At 36.5% G+C, this 24,465-nt stretch overlaps 2 protein-coding genes across 3 annotated transcripts in view; one reads left to right on the plus strand and one right to left on the minus strand.

Moving 5' to 3' along the window:
• LOC107768083 (uncharacterized) overlaps window positions 1–7,322 on the plus strand; it is a 33,091-nt gene extending 25,769 nt beyond the window's left edge. The window contains exons 20-24 of the mRNA XM_016587191.2: window positions 648–759; window positions 1,134–1,288; window positions 2,934–4,356; window positions 5,261–5,455; window positions 6,468–7,322. Of these exons, the coding sequence (XP_016442677.1) occupies window positions 648–759; window positions 1,134–1,288; window positions 2,934–4,356; window positions 5,261–5,455; window positions 6,468–6,938 (2,356 nt within the window). The 3' untranslated portion in view covers window positions 6,939–7,322. The remainder of the gene's footprint in view (window positions 1–647; window positions 760–1,133; window positions 1,289–2,933; window positions 4,357–5,260; window positions 5,456–6,467) is intronic.
• Window positions 7,323–9,531: 2,209 nt separating this feature from the next.
• Window positions 9,532–13,861, minus strand: LOC107768084 (uncharacterized). Of its 2 annotated transcripts, XM_016587192.2 has the most exons (10): window positions 13,638–13,861; window positions 13,434–13,515; window positions 13,035–13,139; window positions 12,833–12,949; window positions 11,576–12,456; window positions 11,379–11,478; window positions 11,233–11,292; window positions 10,903–10,986; window positions 10,668–10,784; window positions 9,532–10,105 (listed from the first exon to the last, which is right to left on the minus strand). In XM_016587192.2, exons 2-10 carry the CDS (start codon window positions 13,491–13,493, stop codon window positions 9,803–9,805), a joined length of 1,827 nt encoding a protein of 608 aa, XP_016442678.2. In that variant the 5' UTR covers window positions 13,494–13,515; window positions 13,638–13,861; the 3' UTR covers window positions 9,532–9,802. The 2 variants fall into 2 exon arrangements, with proteins under 2 accessions (XP_016442678.2, XP_016442679.2); XM_016587193.2 differs by lacking the exon at window positions 13,638–13,861 and having other exon boundaries at window positions 13,434–13,631.
• Window positions 13,862–24,465: the final 10,604 nt, after the last annotated feature.

Genomic DNA, 24,465 nt, shown 5'->3' on the forward strand with positions numbered 1-24,465 from the left:
AACCTTAGTACATAGTTACATAGTTAATCATAGCCACACATTTTAAAATAAAAATAAAAAATGAATAATCATTTATGTCCTTTCGACGTCTAAATTTTATGGCCTTTTTTGTCAACTGCCAAAAGATGCAATAATTGAATGTAGGCTAGATAAGTGTATTTAGAAACTTTTCAGTCGATTGTGTAGTGTGAAAGGTCTGATAAATAAGATTAGGGAAGATCTTTTGCATGTACAATTCTGAAGAACCAGTTTTAACATGATTCTGTGTGTCTTTGCTAAAAAACTGTCATAAATCTTTTTGGAACTTGGAATCCATCAAACAACCGATCAACTATGCCAATCTCAATCTAGTCAGTGTCGACTGTATTAATCCTTTATATCCATGCCGCTTGGGCTTGGAACTTGGATATTGCAATTAATATAAAGAGGTTTTATAGATGATGAATATATTTTGGATATCTTGGTGTATATTTCAGATTTCGTAGTAGTTGAATACAAATGGGAGAGAAAAGGTTCGACATGATGGCAGTTTCCTTATCGGTTCTTAGTTGTAATTTGACTATGAAATGTTTGCATAAAAGCTTGTTAGTAGATTATTATGAGAAAGTTGTGATATTTGACAGTTTTCGGGCTTTTGTTATGTGAAGGTTTGACAGTCTACGAATAACTCCAAGATCTCTTGACATACTTGCTAGAGGTCCGCCAGTTTGTGGTGATCTTGCTGTGTCATTATCCCAGTCAGGCCCACAGTTCACTCAGGTAAAATTATTAGGTAATTCGTTTGTATTTTATGTTTTGTTTGTTTGGGGTGAAAAGAGGAGCGACCGGAGGAGAGAAGTAAAAGTGGATAGAAGTTATTTACAGATAAGAGTTACTTCACTTGTCTGGTTAGGAAGTAAAATAGGAGTGGAAGTTAATGTGGAGGGCTAGATACCCCACCATGATAGCATTTGAAGCCCTCCAAAAGTGGAAGGGGAGGTTGCTGTGAATCACTTTTACATTCTCCAAATGTACTACAAAACTTGAGATAACTCATAGTACTTTACCTTCCCCCCTGCACCTAATCGTGTGCAGAGCCATATGTTGTGCTAACTTGGCATTGTGTATGTATTTATATTTGCTGAACTGAGTAGGTATTGAGAGGGATCTATGCAATCAAAGCGCTCCGGTTTTCTACTGCATTGTCTGTCTTAAAGGACGAGTTTCTGCGTTCAAGAGATTATCCAAGATGCCCCCCAACTTCACATTTGTTCCAGCGCTTTCGCCAATTGGGCTATGCTTGCATAAAGTATGTAATCATCGCAATATTTTATAATTTTCTGATTAAAATGTCTAGAATTATGTGCTCTGTCCTCGAGTTCATGTTATCCTGTCTTTGCTATTTGTTATTCTTTTTTCTTCTTTTTTTCTTGGCTTTGGTGTTTGACCTGCTTGGACTTTACCTACTGTTTACAGCTTTGCGTTCTCTTTGTTGACAAGCTATAATCAAATATCACTTGGACTATGAGATTGTGGTTCCAATTAAAAGCTATATACTTGGAGATTTTCTACTTGCTTTCCGACAAGTTTTTCCTATTATTATAACCATTATTATCTCAGCAATATAACCATTTTGCACGTGGAGTAGATCTTTTGTGTAAGAAAAAAGAAGCAGATATCACTAATTAATAATTTGTATATAAAAGGTAGAGAATAATTTCTGGATGTTTATAGTTTTATTGTAAGTCTTCTAATTTTGTTTTCTGTAGCTTGTCCCGAATGACATTTATTCTGGTGTTATTCCTGAGATTCTGTTTCACTATTTGCCTCTTCTCCTCCCTCTGAATCAAACTTTTCCTTACCCCACAATGACTGAATTCCTATTAGTATCCATTGTACAAGTCTAATCCTAGATGTAGAAATAAAAGGTGAACCCCCTCTCCGTCGAAAGAAATGAGATTATCTTGGATACACACATTAAAAATACTGACCAAATTTGCCTGACGCAGAGGCAATCAAGAAAGCCGCATAAGTGAATATGTAACCTACAAAAAAGTGAGTTAATCCAACCAATCTTGCTTGTACAATGGAAAGGCCCACTGGTTTATCTCTCCAGCAAATCAAAGTGGGACATGCTCGATAAACTGTCACGCAAATTGATATCTTATTCTTCAGTGTCTTTTTTGTTTTAGCCGGTCAACATTTACTCTGGTTTAACATGTTCTGCTTCATATGCTTGTTAGGGGAACCTGCCCATTACTTTTGTGATGTCAGCAAAGCTCTCTGCCTTTGTTATATTTTGGACTACGTGAGGTAGCTTGTTCCTAATATCTGAGACGGACCAGTAGTGTGACATGATTTTGCTTTAGTAGGACAGGTAATATGACATGAATGTTAGACTAAGTTTCAGGGTATAATAATGTGCCCATGTGACAGCAGCAGCAGCTACGTGTTGGTTCAAAAAATTGATTGCTACCTTTGAGTGTTGCTCAAATAGAACAGTTTTATCATCGAGCATCGTGTGCCGCTTTGATATATGCTTGGAATAGTAGTCTATTGTGAATTAAAATGATACAATTTCTACTTTGGTGATGTTTGCAGTTTGTTTTTCATCTTCATCGTCAATTAAGTAAAAATATTTGCAATACTTTCAAATGTCCAATGTGTAGATCCATGTATGTAATGGAATAGAGTACCTTATTTCTGTTTATTGGGAGCACATACACAAATAGTATTCCTTTTTTGTACGATACAAAATGAATTTCACTCAATTACATTACCCTTAGAGAATACTTTTCCAGATTCCACTTTTTCCTTTTCTGGCGAAGATTTTGTGTAACCTAAATTACTCGATAACTCTCAGGGAGACTGATGCAAAATTGATATGCACCTATCTTATTTCAGCAACTTTTACTATATTCATTCTTATATGGGATTATATTTTGAGATTGCAGATATGCTCAGTTTGACAGTGCTAAAGAAACTTTTGAAGTCATATCAGACTACGAAAGCATGCTTGACCTATTTATAGGCCACCTTAACCCAAGTGCAATGCGGCGACTAGCACAGAAACTGGAAGACGAAGGTGCAGATTCAGAATTACGACGATATTGTGAAAGGATCCTTAGGGTGCGCTCAACTGGGTGGACACAAGGTATCTTTGCAAACTTTGCAGCTGAAAGTATGGTCCCTAAAGGACCAGAATGGGGTGGTGGTAATTGGGAGATCAAGACACCAACTAATCTGAAGAGCATTCCTCAGTGGGAGCTTGCTGCTGAGGTGATGCCATACATGAGAACTGATGATGGTACAATTCCATCAATTGTCACGGATCACATAGGTGTTTACCTTGGTTTGATAAAAGGAAGAGGTAATGTTGTAGAAGTGAGAGAAGATAGTTTGGTGAAAGCATTTAAAGCTGAAAATGGTGAAGACAAGGCAAATGGACCTCAAAAAGCTATAGTTGCATCAACAGCTAACCAGTCCAAAGGGTTGGCTGAGGGTGAAATCAAGGGTGATATGTTAATGGGACTAGAAAGCCTTGGCAAGCAAGTTGCCAGGTCTAGTGTGGTAGATGAGCAAACAAAAGCAGAAGAAGAATTCAAGAAATCACTGTATGGATCTGCTGCTGATGGTACCAGCAGTGATGAAGAAGAAACGTCAAAAACGAAAAAACTACACATACGAATTAGAGACAAGCCTGTTACATCTGCTACAGTGGACGTGAACAAGATTAAAGAAGCCACAAAACAGTTGGGTCTGCCGATCAGTAGAACAAAGTCATTAACTGGTTCATCCCCAGATCTTGGCCTCCTTGTCCCTCAAACTTCTTCTGCAACCACTGGACCAGTCACAACTCCAATGGTTTCTACATCTGCCGATATTTTTGGAACAAATTCATTGACACAATCTGCATCTATGCCGAATCTAGCTCCTAAGGCAGCGGGTGCTGGAGTTACTGCTGGGCCCATTCCAGAGGACTTCTTCCAGAATACTATATCATCCCTCCAGGTTGCGGCATCATTGCCTCCTCCTGGGACTTTCCTTTCCAAGCTGGATCAAAGTTCTCAAGTTGCTGAAGCCGCTAAAATGCAACCTAACCAGGGTAGTGCATTTGTAGCTGATGTTGGTCTACCAGATGGTGGTGTTCCCCCTCAAGCTACTCAACCACCTGTTTCACTTGAGGTGGTTGGTCTTCCTGATGGTGGTGTTCCTCCACAGCCCTTCACTCAGCCTTCTGGCATGCAACCTCATGTTCAGATTTCAAAACTTCCCGTATCCAACCAACCTCTTGATCTCAGTTCTCTTGAAGCTCCAGGTTCAGGGCAACCTTCTGTGCGTCCACCTTCTCCTCCAAAAGCCGTGCGACCTGGACAAGTGAGTATGCTTTTCCACTCTTAAATAGTAAATTTGTCTGGATACCGAATTCCTGCGTTGGATAAGGAATTTCAAACTGTGACCAATTTCTGTTCATACTGAATTTGTCTGGATCATTAGTAATTATGGGAAAATTGATAGTAAGCATTAACATTGTTTCGTTCTCTGTACAAATGCTGGCGCATGAGAAGGAAATTGAACCTTTTGAACGCTATATATGTTGGTAGTAGCATGAAGAATTTTATAGAACTCCTTTCAGTTTGCACAATTGATAATGTTAAACACAGACAACTGGCGTTTTTATTTATCCAGGAGTTGGTTTTGTCATCAGATTCTTCACTAAGTTGGTGAGGTGGTTATGTAATGCTTAACTGATATTTCTGGTCCGCTGGAGTGTTAGGAGGTACAGCGAGGCCTCAGGATAGGACCCTTACTCAATTGCTAATATTCAGTGATCTGTTGTCATTAGGTCATGGTTGAATATCGAGCGTTCTGGTAAGAGAAAATGTGATGCTGCATACCAATTAGCTTACCTTATTCTTCTAATTTGACCAATTTGGATATGATTGAATTGGCCTCGAGAAGGGAAATCCCTTCTATTAGAACATACAAGGAAACAAGTGATGGGTGAAATTTTTTTAACTTGTTAAGGGAAAAGAAATTGGAAGTCAAAGGTTAAGAAGATAAAGAAATAAGTTTAACAACAAAGACATAGTGGTTCTGTTAAGGTGTATATTTTTAGGATCAACCTTTATCGGGTTCAAGGAACTAAATACAACAAGGATTTATAGAGAAACAGTGAGGAAGTTCTTGAGCACTGGTGTTGGTTGAAAGTCTTGTGGTCAAATATGTCCAAGCAGAATCCTCATCCTTTTCTTACGTTTTGCATCTTTCTTTGTCATAGGTTCCTCGTGGGGCTGCTGCTCCAGTTTGCTTCAAGACTGGTCTTGCCCATCTTGAGCAAAATCAGCTGCCAGATGCATTGTCCTGTTTTGATGAAGCTTTCTTAGCACTGGCTAAAGATCAATCTCGTGGAGCTGACATAAAGGCTCAAGCCACAATATGTGCACAGTACAAAATTGCAGTTACCCTGCTTCAGGTACCTGAGCTCTTACCAAATAGAAACAGTGTTCTACGTGCCAAATGGACTATTTAACTTTGTCCTAAATGATGTCTGATTTTAATTTCCCTGTGCATTCGTTGGGTGACTTGGCTCACAGCTGGGAGAGTAACAGTTCTCTACTGTCTGTTTTACCATCCTCCTGCTTCTTTCCATATTAGTTGATGTCACTTATGCTCTCTTTATATTGCATTAAAAGTTACCAAAGGGAATCTTCTCAGCGCCTAATACAAGTTGCTAGCTTCTGCAACTTGAGTATAAACCTAGTCCTTTCTACAGTCCCTCTTTCCCATCCTAGAGACAGAACGGCAATAATAAAAAAGGGAAAATTACGATCTTTGTGCCTTAGTTGATAGGAAATTGCAGTTTGGTTCTTGTGATATCCTGCTAAACACATTTTATATTCAATTAGTTATTGTGCATTTTTAACCTGTCCACTGACAATTCACTTAAAACAAGTAAAACTATCAAAATTACTTTCTTTTAATATAAAAGATAGATATTTAGTTCTTTTTATATTTAAAGATTCAGTAAATTTACAGAGATTGTCAGTGGAAGTTTCAAAAGTGCACAACTGATACCTTTAGAAGGTTAAATATGTTTAGTCAGGTACACAAGGACCAAAATTGGAATTTGCGAAGGGATAAAAAGTGCAATTAGCCCTATAATCTCTAGCTACCCCTTCCCCTCCATTCTTCTGTTTCATTCCAAAATGCTGTTGGTTTCAACTTTTTAAGAGAATTTCCCACACTAGAATTTAATGCAACAAGCCCACTGCTTGTTTTGTTTTGTCCCTACAACATATGCAAGAGGTAGTTTCAGATAGCCTTTGTAAACAGACAGCATGAGAGTATAAAATTAAGCTCCATTACAAAAGGAAAGCTTTTGTTTACTTGCCAACAGCAACATTGAGCAAATATCACTTGGTTTTCATTAGAGTTCTTGCTTTGTTTGGATGGGTGGCTTTAAGTCCTTTGTCACTTCTCTGCAGGAAATCAGCCGACTGCAGAGAGTCCAGGGCCCAAGTGCAATCAGTGCGAAGGATGAAATGGCGCGATTGTCTCGACACTTGGGTTCACTGCCTCTTCTGGCTAAGCACAGGATAAATTGTATTCGAACTGCTATCAAGAGGAACATGGATGTACAGAACTACGGTTATTCCAAGCAGATGCTCGAACTTCTACTATCTAAGGCACCTCCAGGCAAGCAAGACGAATTGAGGAGCTTGGTTGATATATGTGTTCAAAGGGGCTTGTCCAACAAGTCAATTGATCCATTAGAAGATCCCTCCCAGTTCTGTGCTGCAACACTTAGCCGTCTATCAACCATTGGTTATGATGTCTGCGACCTATGTGGAGCCAAATTCTCTGCTCTGTCATCACCTGGCTGCATTATATGCGGTATGGGAAGCATCAAAAGATCAGATTCACTTGTGGTTCCTGTTCCCTCTCCATTTGGCTAAGATTACTGGTCGATTTCATTCTAGCTAGTGCATCTCTTTCAAGATCGATATGAGTCCGCTATGAAAACATTTGAAGCATAATTTCCTCTGGAAATTCTGCAATTGGTGGTGGTGTTTGGTGTTGGTGTTAGCATAGTGCAATTGTTTGTACATAGTGTAATCCTCCATTTTGTATCTGGTGTTCTTTTATTCCCTTCAATTATCTTTTCTTTCCTTTTTCCTCTCATGTTTCCCTTGTCTAGTTTGGCCTTGTGTGACTAGTTCGAGCAATCAGGATTCCGTAGGTTGTCTTCGATAATTCTGCTATTAGCAGGTATTCTTTTGTATGATCTTTCCTGTAATACATCTTGATATAGATATTAACAATGTTCATCTTCCCACGGATGTTACCCCTTGTAAAACACTGATCCCCATGGACCTTGCCTAGTTTTGTTAGAACTGCACAAATGACATCTTAAGTTTCCTTTGTTGCCAAATTTGTTTCGTCTAGCGTGACAACATTTGGGTGTTGGCTACTGAAATACACATTCACATAGATCGTAGACGGGAAAAGGAAAAAAAAAGCTATATTTTACTATTATGTAAAATATCCATTGCGGCTAATCACATTAAAAGTTGGTTTTCTGTATGAGAGCAGAAGTCGTTATTTACTCTCTTTAGTTCTGTTTTTCTTTTTTGGTACATCTTCAACGATTTTGCCGTGATTTTATTTGTCTGTCTGTGAATGTCTCTTTTAGTGAATCCGGACCACCAACAGCACATCTTTCTTTAAAACATGGTCCAAAAAGTTTACATGAAAGGACAGTACTAGTTGAACATGTCGTTATAAACATCAAAACTTACTCATTCCTACACAACCCTACTACTGTGTCGTTATGTTTTGCAATCCAATATTCCATCTTCCCATTTCTGTCCTCTTTCATTTTACCTGTTTGTTTCTTTTGTTGACTCAAACAAAAACTACTTCATAGTATATATTTAGGGTTTAGTTTAGATAATTCTAACAAATTTGATTAAACCAAAGCAATACAGGAGAAAGAGTAAGTGAAGCGGAAAAATTGACACCTCACTAACATGATTTTATATTGTCGAATACTTTCAATTACATGACTTCTTGACTAAGCATAGTGAATTTGAAGATGAGATCCCTGACTTTGTATGATACGATAAACATTTTTCGGTTAAGGGTTATATTTGTTCCTGTACTCTTTAAAAAGTGTTATATTTGTCTTTCGCTATACTGTTTAGATATATTTATCCTTATCGTTATACTTTAGGATCATATTTGCCCATGTACTCTTCAAAAGGGTTATATTTGCCCTTCGTTATACTTTTTTGACATATTTATCCTTACAATTATATTTTAGGATCATATTTGCCCCTCATCCGTTAGATCGCCATGTCCCACATTTGTTTTCCTACATGGCGCTTATGTAGATTTCTTTTCCTTCCAATTTAAATATGGTCACCTATTTAAGATAATTTAACTCGCACCCAATTTAAATAAGACTTCATTAACTCCACTGTTGTGCAACTTCTCGTAATTTACTTTGGTTACTGCAATAATTGTGAGTTGTATTAGATTAGTGATTTTGAGTTCAAAGTTATTGTTTGCCAATATGTTGTTGTATCGCTATTGTATTTCACACAATCTTCGTAAATGTCGTATAAGGAAATTGCTTTTCGTGGATCAATCATGGTCAATTGACCAAGTTTAGACTTTAAAGAGTTGTATCTCTATAAACACTTCAAAACATCATTGAGTGATTAATGTCTCCTAACTCCTAAGTATTAAAGGGAAACAAATTAACATAGACAAAGGTGAAATAATTAAATAAATCAATTAGAGATAACACTATAGTTTCATTCACTCACTGTCCAAAATTTTCTCGCTCTCCGAAAAACATGGAGCTGACCCGGAGAAGAGAGATGGACGAGTGAGGGAGGGGGATTGGATTTCCATTTATTTTAGTTAGTGTCTTATTTAAATTGAGTGGGCAGGTTAAATTAGCTTAAATAGGTGACCATATTTAAATTGGAAGAAAAAAAAATCCACATAGGCGCCATGTAGGAAAAAAAGGTGGGACATGGCGATCTAATGGATGAGGGGCAAATATGATCCTAAAGTATAATTGTAAGGATAAATATGTCAAAAAAATATAACGAAGGGCAAATATAACCCTTTTGAAGAATTCAGAGGCAAATATAACCCTTTTGAAGAGTTCAGAGGCAAATATAATCCTAAAGTATAACAATAATGATAAATATATCTAAAAAGTATAACGAAGGACAAATATAACTCTTTTTAAAAAGTACTGGGACAAATATGACCCTTTTCCGAACATTTTTCAAGCTAGAGCTCGCATTGGATGTCAAAAGTAAGGGATTCAGAATAACAGCATCGATGCATCTAATCTCTATTTTTATTTTTATTTTTGAAATAAAATTTACATATTCCAAGAATATAAAATAAGTACCTTAGAGTATAGGTCACTAATTTTTGTAGTAAGTGTGACAAATTGTAATCAAAGAAAAAAATAACTCCAAATATTCATACTGTCAAACGAATTGAGACAGTAATGTACAACGGCAGTGCCTAAAAGATGTAGTCGATTTGATATATTCTGATTCCCCGTCCTGATTCAGTAACACAATGTTTTTATTTAGACTCTTAGAGTCTTGACAGTATGATCTCGTTGAGCTTATTTACTCTCCAGGGGATACAAAAAATTGTGTAATTTTGAATTTCCTACATTCTATACTAGTATCTGGAACAATATCAATGACCATTCACTATGTCCAAAACCACTTCAGTCTGAAACTGTATGCTTCTCATATACGTATGTGCTAGTAATTTTTTCACTTTATTGGTGTATAAGGTACCTGAAGCTGAAATTGTAAGGCATTACTTGTACTAATTGTGAAAGAGGCTCTCTTCCTCGTCTTTCGAGGCATTTAATAGTTTCATTTCTAAGTTCATCTGGCAGCTGGAGGCACACCCAATCTAGCAATGCATCCAAGTCTTTGGCAAAATCAAGAAGATACCAGTCCAACAACTTTGGGATTATGAGCTTATTTGTTGCTGAAATACCAACTGCTGCTTGTAAATAGTCTCTTTTTGCTGCTTCCAACTGAGTCTCAACTTGAGATGCAGTGTACACCCTTACCTTCAACATAGAAAAAATTACAACATACGATTAGCATTACTGGACATAAAATTGAGACTTGAGACATTATGTTAGCAGTACAATAGGGCTGACAGAGAGATCGACACCAGCTAGTTACAATTGGTCTCAACTTGTTGCAGCAATAGAATATGAATGAACCTAGTGATAAAATTTTCCTTTTTTTATAATGAAGAGCTTAGTGATAGGAATATTAAAGCGCTCTCTCTCTCTCAAGACGTACTTCTTTCTCAGTCAGAGAGTTTGAAGCTCTGAGAGACTTCAAAAGATGAAAGATTGACCAAATCATTATACACCTTACACAATGAAAAATTATGCTTGTTTACTTCTTCATTAGTGCAATTACCTGATTTCTTTTTGTAGCCATTTTATTTGCTGAAGAAAGTTCTAATTATGTTGAAAAGAACATTACCTTTAACTAAAAACAATCTCAAGATACATCAGCAAGCTACACCTTTTGAAGTTTCCAGTTCAGAAAAATGATTAATCAAGCCTATGATTCTGCTAAAACTGAGAAGCTTATAAAAATGGTCAACGAACTTACTGCAGGTGAGGACCAACTTCCACAGGAGAGTGCAAATGTGACGAGAGGTTCAGACCACTCCAAGCCAAAAACACTGCGAACCTTCAGCTCGTTGTCTTTCGTTGACTTTGAACAGGTCTTTCAAGTGATGGAAAATAGCTTAAGAGTTTGTTGAATGAAGGAAAGATTTAAAAACAAGTGCTCTAAGCTCACACTTAAGGAGAACACGTAAAGGAACATGGAAAGGGTAACTTACATATTTTAAGTGGTATGGTAGCCTCAAGATGAAGTGCTCAATCATGATTGCATTTAGCAAATGCCCTCCCACATTAATTGTTGCCTGATGAAGAATATTCAGAAAGTTAACAGATTCTGGAATTCATTCGCTGCAGTATCAGAATAACCTTCAAGCCGGATAGTTTTAACTGATCCAGGAGTTTTAGAAAAAAATTGAACACAAGAAGGCATAAATGCATCTCAGAGATTAATATTTACAACTTTATAAAGCAGAAACATGTATTAACGAATCAATTGTAGCATCAGCAATATTTGAAGAAAAATGGACTAGAATGACAGCAGAACTTGCCTTTTGCATTAGTGAGACAACTTGTTCAGCAGTCTCTGGAATCCCATGCTCTAGAAATGCCTGAGAAATTCATGACAAAAGAAATTATTTCCTAAATCGAGTAAGAGATTACTTGGGTTTTTTTGGTTAAAAAAGATGCCCCTTACATTCATCACACAGGAATTGTATGTGTTTATCCAGAAAGCTAGTTTCTGCTGATGGCTCAAACCCTCTAATTTCACTGATGATAACTTGCCGAGGAGTATCCTTATGTTTAAAATGGAAGAAGGCACAATAAGGACATGCAAATCTATAGACTCCTTACTCGTAATTACTAGAAATGAAAGATAGGCCGGAAACTTACTTAAGCCTGTGAATCAGAAACGAAGCATTCGTTTTCCGGTTCAGATTAACAGAGTTAGCATCTATGTTAAGTATATATCTGTATCCGCCAATATCTTGCTTCCTGAGTTCTGAACAGATGCAGTACGGATCTTGTAACTCTCTTTCCCCATTGCTTTCACTGAAAAATTTTGCACCTAAAGAGGAAAAAGATTCTGGATTTGCTATCTTCCCTTTAGATGTACTCGACCTTAATAAGATGCTAGACAAGCACTTTAATATGTCTTCAGAGATTTTGTTTTCTGTGGTTTCAGCTTCCAATGTCCTCTCATCTGAAGAAGCTAAACAGCTCTCTTGTGGCTCTTCTACAACTCTGCACTGAACATCTGATATTTTACTTATTGATTCTGGTTTGACTGGAGGCCTTTTTGACAAGGTCTTTATCGTGTTGACTTGCTTTTGTGGAGATGGCTTATGTTTAGTAGAAGTATCAGACAAGTGATTCTCTTTTCCTAGGCTATCTTCCAATGAGTCATTGCAATACTTAATAACAGCTTGTCTGCTATTTGATGTGTTATCAGAGGAAAACCTCGAGCTATCAAAGACTGATTCTTTTAAATGCAACTTTCTACTAGAAGCACTCCTATGTAGAGAAGGAGAAAGCCGGGACACGCATGACCCAAGGTTGACTTCGCTCAAGGATAATGATCTTGAATGCCTTTGTTTAGGACCTTTACCCCGCAATTGAGAGCACGAATCAGGCAAATGGTTGTCGTCAGCATTTCTCCTTGAGCATGTGGAAACTGCTTCTTGATAGAGACCTTGTCTATAATTAACAACCTGTACCTCAAGCCGGACCACCTCTTCTTCCAAAACAGCTACCTCAGCAAGAAGCTCTAGAGTCTGCATTATTGTCATCGCACAAATTTGAAGGTCAATTTTTAGTCCAGAACTAACAACAAACATGATATGAACACTCGAAATCTTGCATGTTAACAAAATGGAAACATTTGAAAGATGAACAGGGGAAGTTCCACATGTGACTTCTTTCTCATTAGTGATTTTACTTGCCAGCATACTGAGGTAGACACCAAACTGTATTTCTTGTGCCCTTTGTTATTGTCACTTGTATTTACACTTCAACTAAAAAATGTCTAACAATTATAAAGTAGGGAATGCAAAATTTTATAGATAATTCACTGAATTACTAGTTTTGAATAAAAGAGAGAAATTGAAAATAAAGTTTGTAAGAAGTAATATTTGTAAGAACACTACTAACATATTTGGGAAGATAAGGAGGAAGGCGGGGTAGAGTTCCTAAAGGTCTGTAAAAAGCCCTCTCCAAAGCTCTGTGAACATTTTCTTCATGCCTCAGCTTCTTCTTTAGCTTATCAACCTGCCAAATGAAAAATAGAAACTTAATTTCAGAATAAAGATGAATAATTTAATGTTAAGAATAAAAAGAAGAGATAAGAATATACATCTTGAAGTAAGACTAATTTTCTGTCTCTTGCTGCTTGACGCCGATTGACTCTGGACTTCTCTGCAGACAAGAATTTGGTTTGCTGTATTTCCATCTTTTTCTCCTATCAAGAATTCGATTGAAACAATTCTTTCAGAGTCAATTAACTATAATGAGCTGTTTAAGCAAAAGGGGTCTTGAAGATAAGAATAAAGCACCCAATTCAGATATATTGGATTCAAAGATGACCACTTTTGTCAGTACAGACTACAGATGACAGTTAATAATTTACTATCTCAAGACAATGGCCAAAAAGAATGAAACAGGGAAAAAAGAGGGAGGGGACAGGAAAGAAGGGGAATCACAATTATTTAGCATAATCAGCTCATGCATACCAAAATTGAATAACACAACTCACATATTGAGGATGCAAAGGAACTTTTTTGGGTTGCATAGGTGGTCGGATTCTGTTATTCATCTCTCCTTATTTTCGTCAAAATCTGCAAACCCAATGGTAACATCAAATTTTATGGTAAATTCCAACCCAAATGATTTTCGAAAGAAAAAGAAGAAAGAATTGAAAGAAGAATAAGAAATTCAGACAGGTGAAAAAAGAACATACATCAAAAAGCACAAACATAGATGAGAGAGAGAAAGTAAAAGAAAGAAAATTGAGAGAATGATGTCAGGAAAAGAGGAGAGAGCGGGAAAGTTAAAGGAAACAGAAAAGAGAGTAAAGACGAGAGAGAGTAGAGATAGAGATATAGAGATAGAGGTAGTAGTGGGATTGGGGGACTAGAGGAGCATAGTTGTAAGCATCTTTGTAGTAGTGTGTAATTGAAGGATATTGTCATATTGATCCAAAATTAAATATTAATATTTTATTGAAGTGGAAGTAGTTTCTTATTGTTAGTAGTAAAGTAATATTAGTAATTTAGTATGATATCTCTATCAGAGAATCTTATCTAATTATTCTTAATTAGAGAGTTCAATTCTGCAAAAATTTTAAAAATTTTAACAAAGAAAAAAAATAAGAAATTTGTAACTTATAAATACAATAATATAAAATATTTTATATTATCAACGTATATTAAATATTTTGTAATAGATAATTTACTTAATTTTTTAAATAACTAATCTCACTTTTAATGAACGGTTACGTATAATTATCTTTTGAATAGCTTAGAAAGTATGTACTACTCCGTTTCAATTTATGTGAATTTATTTTTTTTTGTTCATTCCAAAAATAATGATCACTTTCTAAATTTAAAAATAATTTATCTTAAACTTTCAATTTTATCCTTAATAAGAAACTTTTATAACCATACAAATACTGCAGATCTTTTTTAACTTGTTTAGAATCACAAATTCAAAAAGTTTTTATTTTTTTTTAAATTCTGTGATCAATCAAACATGTTCACATAAATTGAAAGATAATGAATATACCATCGATATATAGAGGCGAGAAAAGAAAAAGAAAAAAACAATACTCGTATTGGGGGGCGCGAGTGTTAACAGAAGTGGAGGAGAGTGAGGGTGGCTTATTGCTGGGCGCCTCCCATTACTAAATTAGAGTAAAAGACGGAAAAAGACAGTAACGTAAATGGCAGAAGGCATAGACTTCAAGAATAGGAGATAGGGTTCTTACTTCAGTAAAAATGAATACGGACGGAGCGAGTGTATAGGTCAGGTGGTTTGGGCGGTGGTGAAAGCTATATCTATCTCACCCGTTACAATTTGCGATAACTCCAAATTATTCCATCTCAACTTGTTTGACTCAATTTACCTGACCATTTTTAACACATCAAGTTTAATAGATTACTAGTTTGAGTCATAAAAAAAATTATTAATATATATAATAGAGTAAACTATCTATATCATATTTTTTCATACGCGATTATTTTTAAATTTTACGTGAATACGAAATACTTTATTTAATGACTGTTTTCTTTTAATGTAAAAAATAGTATCATAAGTAGTGTATGTACAAGTCATGCCAAAATATAAAATTAAATATTCCATGCCACTCTAATATTTCTATCCAGCTCTCGTCACTATGGACCTGTTGCACCCCTCATTTTCTTACTTTTTCCTATTTTGGCTGTTTTGCATTATGGGTGAGGGGAGGGAAGGGCGGCTCTCTTCTTTTAGTATATACAAACCGCATACTGTATATGGATAGGATGAAACCATTGTATTTCTCTAAGGTCTTCCGTTTAACCAACCGTCACATAGCTAGGATTGGCCATGTACCAACAAACTTTCGCTATTACTTTATTTTGATAATTTAGCTATCATTTTTGGCTCTACTTTAATTTAAATGAAATATAGTATATGTGTTTACAAGTAGAATAATTATATCTTATTTGCTTTTTTACTATCACGTTTGAATGTTTGACGAAATAATCATTCAATGTTCTAATTATTAAAAAGCGAAGGATATCTTTGGATAATGTTTTCACTTGATTTTTTTTTTCTTTCTATGTCAAAATATTGAGGGTAAAAAACATGTATCAGAAGATAGTGCTTCAAGAAAATTTGATCGATGCTCAAAATGCAATTGTTACCATAAAGCTATACACATAATCCAAATATATCTCTTGCTCCTCAGTTTTAATAGTTCATTAAATCATCTTAAACATTTGTTCAAAGTATCTAATTGGAAAAATTTTAAGAATTGTTTTCCATTTCAATTTTATCAAATGTAAATTAAGTAAGTTCAAACTTGAATCCAAAGATAATTGTTAAAAAAAAAAAAAAAAAAAAAGACAAAACAGGAGTAAGAAGATTAAAAAAATATAAATAAATAAATAAATAAAAAGGCCAAGTAACGTCTACTGCTTCCAAGTACAAGCAAAGAAGAAGTGTTTGGAAGCAATTACTGCTAACATGCAGAAAGGACCTTCAAGATTACTTGAAGTATTTTTCGGGTAATCATCCGACTCTTTTTAATTAATTTGCACTTTTCATTTGTCATAAAAATTACGATACAAAAGTACGTACACTTCTCGTGCATTCCACAGCAGACAGCAGCTTTATATGTGTACCAAATTCATAAAGAATACTTGTAGTAAAAGACTTACTAACATTTAGGGATTTTCTAGGTAACTATTACACATATTTCAATCGATTTGTATATTTGATTTGTTACCAAAGTAATAACTTTTTCATGCGTCCCACAGTAGGAAGCAGTGTGATATACATGTATCAAATTCATCCAAGAATGCCTGTAGCGAAAGGACAACTTTAATTAGGTTATATTCCTTTTGGGTAATTATTACTGCTAGAAATTCGGTAAAAATCGACCAAAAAAACCGACCAACGTTGGTCGGTAATGACCAAAAACCGACCAAAATGCGACCATTTACGTGTGGACGGTATTTTTATGGTCGGAAAGGAATACCGACCAAAGTTGGTCGGAAATTACCGACCAACTTTGGTCGGTCAATTAAATTCAAAAAAAAAATATTGCAAAAAAAACCGACCAAAGTTGGTCGGTATTTTAATTATGTAATAAAAAGATTGACCATCTGGGAATCGAACCGGGGTCTGTACTGTGGCAGGATACTATTCTACCACTAGACCATTGGTACATTTTGTTTTAAGATTGTCTTTTATTTGATTTATACTCTTTAATTGTATTTTCGCACGAAAATAACCGACCAAAGTTGGTCGGTTTTATTAAAAAGTAAAATTACCGACCAAAGTTGGTCGGTTTTTTTAAATGACCCGCCGAATTAACCGACCAATTTTGGTCGGTTTTTTTAATATTAATTTTTATTTATTTTAATTGAAAAACCGACCAAAGTTGGTCGGTTTCTTGAAACATAAATTTTGCGGGACTCAAAAATAGTTTCCCGCATTTTTGCGCCAAAGAAAACCGACCAAAGTTGGTCGGTTTCAAAAAAAAAAAAAAAAAATTTTTTTGAAAAACCGACCAACTTTGATCGGTTTTTTGGTCGGTTTTTTGACCGACCAAAGGTCGATTTTTGTCGAATTTTTAGTAGTGTATTATACGTCTGTCTCGATTTAGACCATTCATTTATAACAGAAAATTGTGATAAGTCTACCAAATTCATCTCAGAACTGTAATAAATGATTATTGCTTCTAATGGAGGATATATGTTCAAATCTTAAAAGGGTTTTCTCGTGGCTTATGCTTTTCTTCATTCATAATTCCTAATTAAGTACCCATTCCAAAATCCTTCCGGATCAAAACTCATAATATTCAACTTCAACATATCGTAGTGTATTCCTACCGTGTGAGATCTGGGAAAAATAATGTGTATAAGCTATTTATGATAGACCTTCAGCTCAAGAAAAACATTTCTCATAAGTTTTGAACAAGAAAATCGGCTCTTGTGTCGAATGAAGCTTGATCTCTATTGTCAGATCAAAACTCATAATTAAAAGGAAAAATTGACAAAGAAATAAGAAGTACTCAATCCCCTTTTAATGAGAGATGGGAACAAACACCTTGAAGGTCGTACTAATAATTACTACTAGTACTAAAATATGAATTAAGTGCAAAAGTAATATTGCTTCAGTTTGTTCCTAAAGTATGTTCAATGTAGCAGCAGACACTGAAAAAACTTGATAAAGGACTAAAAGATTAAGGAAGGAACATATAGTAGTTTACATTCGAGATCTTCGCATTAATAGATAGGACAATTTTACAATTATATATGTTATTGACAGCCTATAAAAGGGCTTCTACTTTAGCAAAGCATTTAAACTCGGATCAGTAGATATTGTCCCCAGTAGATATTGTAAAGGAAAGGGTCGCTTTAAAAGAATGCTTCAGTTCCAGGCATTTAGGATGCAATAAAATAGCAAAACATGAACTAAGGAAAAGTGAAGTAACAATTAGGTGAAACAACTTATATTATATTGAGCTAAGCACGTGAAGGCATATCCCATGCTTGTTCATACAACATTTTTAGCTTTGAAACATATTATATTGTGAACATGTGCCCTTTTCAGTTCAATAATTTCCATTCCCTGATCATACCATTATTTCATCGAATATCAGTTATTTTTATCGGTCCAAATATTTTAATGAATGCTTTTTGATGTGGCATAATTTGATGGAACAATCTCACAAGATAAAAACATAAGTGAATCTCAAAATGTATCTTAAACTATTTTATTTTCTTGGCCTATGATATATGGACATATGCATGGTTATTATCAAAAATCATTTTACTTCAAAAAAATTATTGTGATGAAATAAAAACAGATTAATTAAGTGACAGAATAATTCTTTATGATAAATTGTGATAGTGCCAGCCTGCTCCAACTTCTCCCTGGTCCTTCTCTCTCTCTCATACTCGGGCATGCATTAGTGCTTTACCTAATCCAGTTTAATCGGACTTTAATTAGCAGTTGAAACTCAAGAATGTTGTCAGAACTTTTCATCTTAAGTAGCAAACTTCCAAAGAGATATAGAGAAAGCCAAAACTTGAACATGTTAATAAGACTCATTCCTGTTGTATCCTTGTTAATAGAGGACCTATGCTAAATAATGTATCATCACTTTTCTTGGAGTGAGCTGTGCTATTTTTTTTCATTTTTAAAGTTGTCAAACTTTTGATCAGCCTCTCCAGAAATATTAAAGACTTGGTGTGATTCTATTTGAGGTTATACGCAAGTATTCTTCTTTTTTTCCTGTTAGAAATATCACTTCAAAATCCAACTAAGCAGCCACTAGTTCCCTGTAATAATAACTATAGGTAATGAGCAAATAATTTAATTTTATTGGTCAATTCTATATACTACAATATTATATCAATTCATCATGCTGTGACTGCAGTATAATAATGCTTCATATATTTATGGTGGTTATAACTAATGAAAGCAACACAATTAATCAATGATAGCCGGTCTATGCGTCTCTATTTGCCTAAAATATTGACATATACGGCATCCAATACACACTATCTTCAGAACTCAAAAGTACGATTTTGAGATTGGGTATTTTGCTACAGGTACAGCCTTCTTTTTTTTTTATATTAACTCGCCAATGTATGGAACTATATATAGAATCAATATTCAGAGTAGAATAATCAATTCCTGGTGCATGGCTGAAAAATAACTGTAGTAGTAAAAAAAGTATGCTTGTTTAAGTACATCTTAGAATGAAAAACACAGTGAAAATAATTATGTATTTAATTTGCAGTGAATATCCAAAAAACTTAAAATTATTTTGGGTCGTTTGGTTGGTGAGATGGGATAGACAAGGATATCTTATAGGTTGGGATATCTGATGGAATTAGCTATCTCACCTTCTATATAAAATAACTAATCCCGCTATTTTGGTATAAAATGATTCCCGAGACTAACTAATAGTCATACTAAATGCGGGATAAATAATCTCGCATTTTATTCCGGCATTGTTATCCTTATCCCACTAAACGACCCCTTAAGCGGTATAGCCCACCTATGACAATTCACAAATAGCTGCCTCCCAGGGCCCAGTATTTGTTCGTGTTTATCTACTACTAGCTACTTGCCAACAACCTAATCGAATTTCGACATCATTACTAATAAATTAAAAGTCCGCAAATTCATAAATGTTGAAAGATAAATTGCCTAATTGGCAGCATGGAGTTTAGTTACTTGTAGTAATTGACTAATAATCTTATTGTAAGTGTTATTAGGTAAGCACTAATAATTGAGCAACAACGACATTAAAGAAAGTCTTCAATTATTGAATGTAATGAGTTACAGACTTTTAAGTTTGAAAGAATGTTTTCGTACAAAGGATAGGATGTCTATGGGCTCCATCCCTCACTTGCAAAATATTATTATGCATGTTCTGGATTGATAAAACAAAGGAGAAAGTACTTAAGATTTAAAAAAAGGAATGAGAGGAGAGAATAATGGTAATTTGTTCTAAGTTGATTGTCAAAGAAAAGATAGGAATGAGTGTCATTTACTGTTTAATAGTAAATAATGGTAAAAATCATTCTACCCACTTCGCCTAATTAAACTCTCTAACTTTAAATAACAGACATCTTTGGTGTCTATTTATTTTTTCATTAATTTAATAAATCTTATGCGACGCGAATTCGAATTAGTCTAGGACTCAAAACGAATACTAAATCCTGAGTAGAAAACTGAGAAAACCTTTTCAGAGTCAGACAAATCCTCCCTGGAAAATCCTTGGCCATGTCTGCTCCGCTCTCTTTGGTCACTCTTCCAATAATGATATAGTATTTCCCTTGGGCAATTACAGTTCCTCATCCCTGCTAACAACCATTACTTCGTTTGCAATGGGCTAGTTTGAGCGGTCCCCTATAGAGAGGAGTCTAACCGGTCGCCTTCACTTGGCTGGATTGAGATTTTATTTAAAAAGCTCTTCCATTTGGACCACCTTCTCTTGACCATGCATGCATTGGTACCCACTACCAACGGGTTCCAACCCTGAAAAGGGCTTTTTGCTCCATCAGTCAAATAGTTACAACCCATGTGTCACTCGAGCCCAAACTCACAGAAAATTGTGCACATAACGCACATCACCACACATTTGTCAAGTGAGACGATATTTGGTCCTTTTTTTCATATATATAAAGGTGGTATTCAGTCATACTAGTGTGCACTCTCATCAAGGTTTAGAAAAATGTGAAGAAAATCATTTATTATTATTTTTTTCCCTACTCGAATTTAAGTTCTCTAGTCTTCCATGATTTTCATCATATATACGGTCGAAATCGGACTCGATTATTGCATGATAGATCGAGCTCGGAATGCGAGGGGTTGAAGATTGACCCTGAGTCTCATCGAACCAGAACACGAGGTCATGATGTTCGTCCTCGAGAACATTGAGTCCATGATCCCGGAATCGACCCTGACCCCGAATAAGCTCGAGGAAACATAGCTGGTATAACCAACAGAAGACCGAAATAACGGAAGGACGAAATATCAGTAACCGGTCGAATGTCACGGCGGAAATCTTGGCACGTATCAATAAGGATCTGGCAAATCAACAAACCATGAGATTTTTACCTTTTATAAAATTGTACCTAAAGTAGGACTCCCTACTATATAAAAGGGGTCTGATTACTTGTGAAACACACTGTAACTCGCATTCTAAAGCAATATATTGTTATTTTAGTTCCTATTATTCTCTTGTCATTCTGTTCTGATACCAATAAAAGCACTTTTTGGCTCGAGAGCGGCTAACCTTCTAAGGCTAAGACTGTTCAACCTGTGTGGTTTGCATTTACTTTTCCATTGTTTATTTTAATTTCAATCTGATTTATCATTTTGTATTAAGTTAGATCACATATCCTTAAAACCACGTATAAATCTAATTGTTATCCGATTTTGAGGGTAAACAGTTTGGCGCCCATCGTGGGGCTAAGGATAATAGTGGTTATTTGATACAAATTTCCATAACACACACTACTTTACGCTTGCTCTTTGAAGTGTCTCTGATTTCAGGTTAAAACACAAATGCCGAACTCTCAATCAGCGCCCCTACATGTTGATAACGAGTCCCGTTACCACGGTAAAAATAACAATGTAGCACCTGGTAACGAGGTACCGCCCGCTGATCCCATCGAAATTTCGGTCGCAGACCTAATTGACGCTAATTCACATGTGGCTATCGACGCAAACTTGCCAACTGACCCCAAGAATAGTGTCTGTGGTGGAGCCCGATCGGCAACCCAAAATACACAAAAAATTGGAAGGGACATGATCAGTTTACGGGTGATCTTCGAAATGCTGCAGGCTCCAGAGGCAGTGATAGCTCAGTTACAGAATCAAAGTCGTGCACCGAGCAGAGTTGAACCCGATCTACCCCGGGAAGGCACCCGTAGGGATGAACCGGTCGCATAAAGGTCGAATGAACATGAATCAGGGGCTAACCCCGAGATCATAAAGATGCTCGAAGAATTGACAAAACGGATAGAATTAGGAGAGAAGAAAATTGAAGCTAATAACAAAAATGTGGAAGCCTACAATTCCAGGGTAGACCAGATCCAAGGAGCACCACCGATATTGAAAGGCCTGGATTCCAAGAAATTAGTGCAAAAATCTTTTCCTCCGAGAGCGGCTCCGAAGTCGATCCCTAAGAAATTCTGTATGCCCGAGATACCTAAGTATAACGAAACGACTGACCCAAATAAGCATGTAACCTCTTATACATGTGCCATCAAAGGGAATGACTTGGAAGACGATGAGATCGAGTCTGTTCTACTGAAAAAATTTGGAGAGACCCTGTCAAAGGGGGCTATGATAGGGTATCACAACTTACCTCCTAATTCTATTGACTCATTTGCTATACTTGCAGATTCTTTCGTGAAAGCACACGTTGGTGCCATCAAGGTCGAGACCAGGAAGTCGGACATTTTCAAAGTAAAACAGAAAGATAACGAGATACTCAAAGAGTTCGTATCCCGATTTCAGATGGAAATGATGGACCTACCGTTGGTTGCTTATGATTGGGCTATTCAAGCTTTCACTCAGGGACTCAATATCCGAAGCTCGGTGGCCTCACAATATTTGAAACAAAACTTGGTAGAATATCTGACCGTTACTTGGTCCGACGTGTATAACCGGTATCAATCGAAGATCAGAGTGGAAGATGATCAACTCGAGGCCCCTTCAGGGTCTGTTTATCCCGTCAGAAACATCGACAGAGTCAAGAGAGACATCGATTATGAACCGAGACCAAACAAGGATCGATACCAGCCGTATAATAGAGACCCAAGAAGCAGCGGACCCGAACTGAACCCTGTGAGAAACGAAAGGAGAAGAGACAGAGGTCATAGCAACCGGGGACTTATGAGCAAAAACAACTTTGATAGGCCCATCGGGCCTAAAGTAGCACCGAGGTTATCGGAATACAACGTTAATATCAATATTGCCGCCATTGTATCAGCTATCAGATATATCAAGGATACAAAATGGCCTCGACCGTTACAATCTAATCCGTCCCAGAAGGATCCTAACCAGATGTGTAAATATCACGGCACTTACGGCCACAGAATGGAGGATTGCCGACAATTGAGAGAGGAAGTAGCTCGATTATTCAACAATGGGCATCTTCGAGAATTCCTGAGCGACCGAGCGAAAAATCATTTCAGGAATATGGATTCTAACCAGCAGGATGAGCGAGAAGAACCTCAACACATCATTAATATGATTATAGGTGGGGTCGATGTTCCTCAGGGGCCTATGTTGAAACGCACCAAAGTATCCATCATAAGGGAGAAACAGACTTGAGATTACATACCGGAAGGAACCTTGTCTTTCAACCACGAGGACGCGGAAGGAATCATGCAGCCCTACAATGATGCACTGGTAATATCTGCACTCATAAATAAATCCCTAGTTAAACGTGTGTTAATTGACCCAGGTAGCTTTGCCAATATCATCCGATTGAGGGTCGTGGAGCAACTCGGCCTACAAGACCAAATCGTGCCTGCAATCCGAGTTCTAAACGGGTTCAATATGGCTTGTGAAACCACTAAGGTCGAGATAACGTTACCAGTAAACACCGCCGGGACCATCTAGGAAAATAAATTTTATGTGATCGAAGGAAACATGAGGTATAACACTTTATTCGGAAGGCCATGGATCCACAACATGAGGGCAGTGCCCTCGACACTACACCGGGCACTAAAATTCCCAACACCTAGTGGAGTCAAAATAGTCTATGGTGAACAACCGACTGCCAAGGAAACGTTCGCGGTCGAGGAGGTGATACCGGCATCTACAATCTTAACATCGAAGGATCCGAACTGGATGGTAAAAAACGGGGACAAATTACAATCACTGACACCAGCCTCGGCAAATTCGGACAAACGAGGGGAAGGCGAGGATGATGATTACAGGGTTTCCGATCGAAAGGTATACCTGAGCACGAGGTTAAGCTCCGAGCTCAGGAAAAAACTCATTCAATTTCTTATAACTAGTGAAGATTGTTTCGTTTGGTCCCATATTGATATGATAGGGATCCTACCGGAGATAACCACTCACAAGCTAAGTTTGGACCCAAAATTCCATCCGATAAAACAGAAGAGGAGGCCCCAGTCCGAGGTCAAACATATTTTCATCAAGGACGAGGTATCTAAACTCCTTAAAATAGGGTCCATTCGGGAAGTTAAATACCTGAATTAGTTAGCAAAAGTAGTGGTAGTCCCTAAAAAAGGGAACAAATTAAGAATGTGTGTAGACTATAAGGATTTGAACAAGGCGTGTCCCAAAGACTCTTTTCCTCTGCCCAACATCGATTGCATGATCGATGCCACGACCAGCCACGAGATCATCAGTTTTATCGATGCCTATTTTGTGTACAATCAAATACGGATGAACCCGGATGATCAGGAAAAAACCTCCTTCATCACAAAGTACGGCACATACTACTATAACGTGATGCCACTCAGATTAAAAAATGCTGGTGCCACTTATCAGCGCCTAGTAAACCGGATGTTCGAGGA

Source organism: Nicotiana tabacum, chromosome 17 (genome assembly GCF_000715075.1).
Source record: "Nicotiana tabacum cultivar K326 chromosome 17, ASM71507v2, whole genome shotgun sequence".
Classification (NCBI taxonomy): domain Eukaryota; kingdom Viridiplantae; phylum Streptophyta; class Magnoliopsida; order Solanales; family Solanaceae; genus Nicotiana; species Nicotiana tabacum.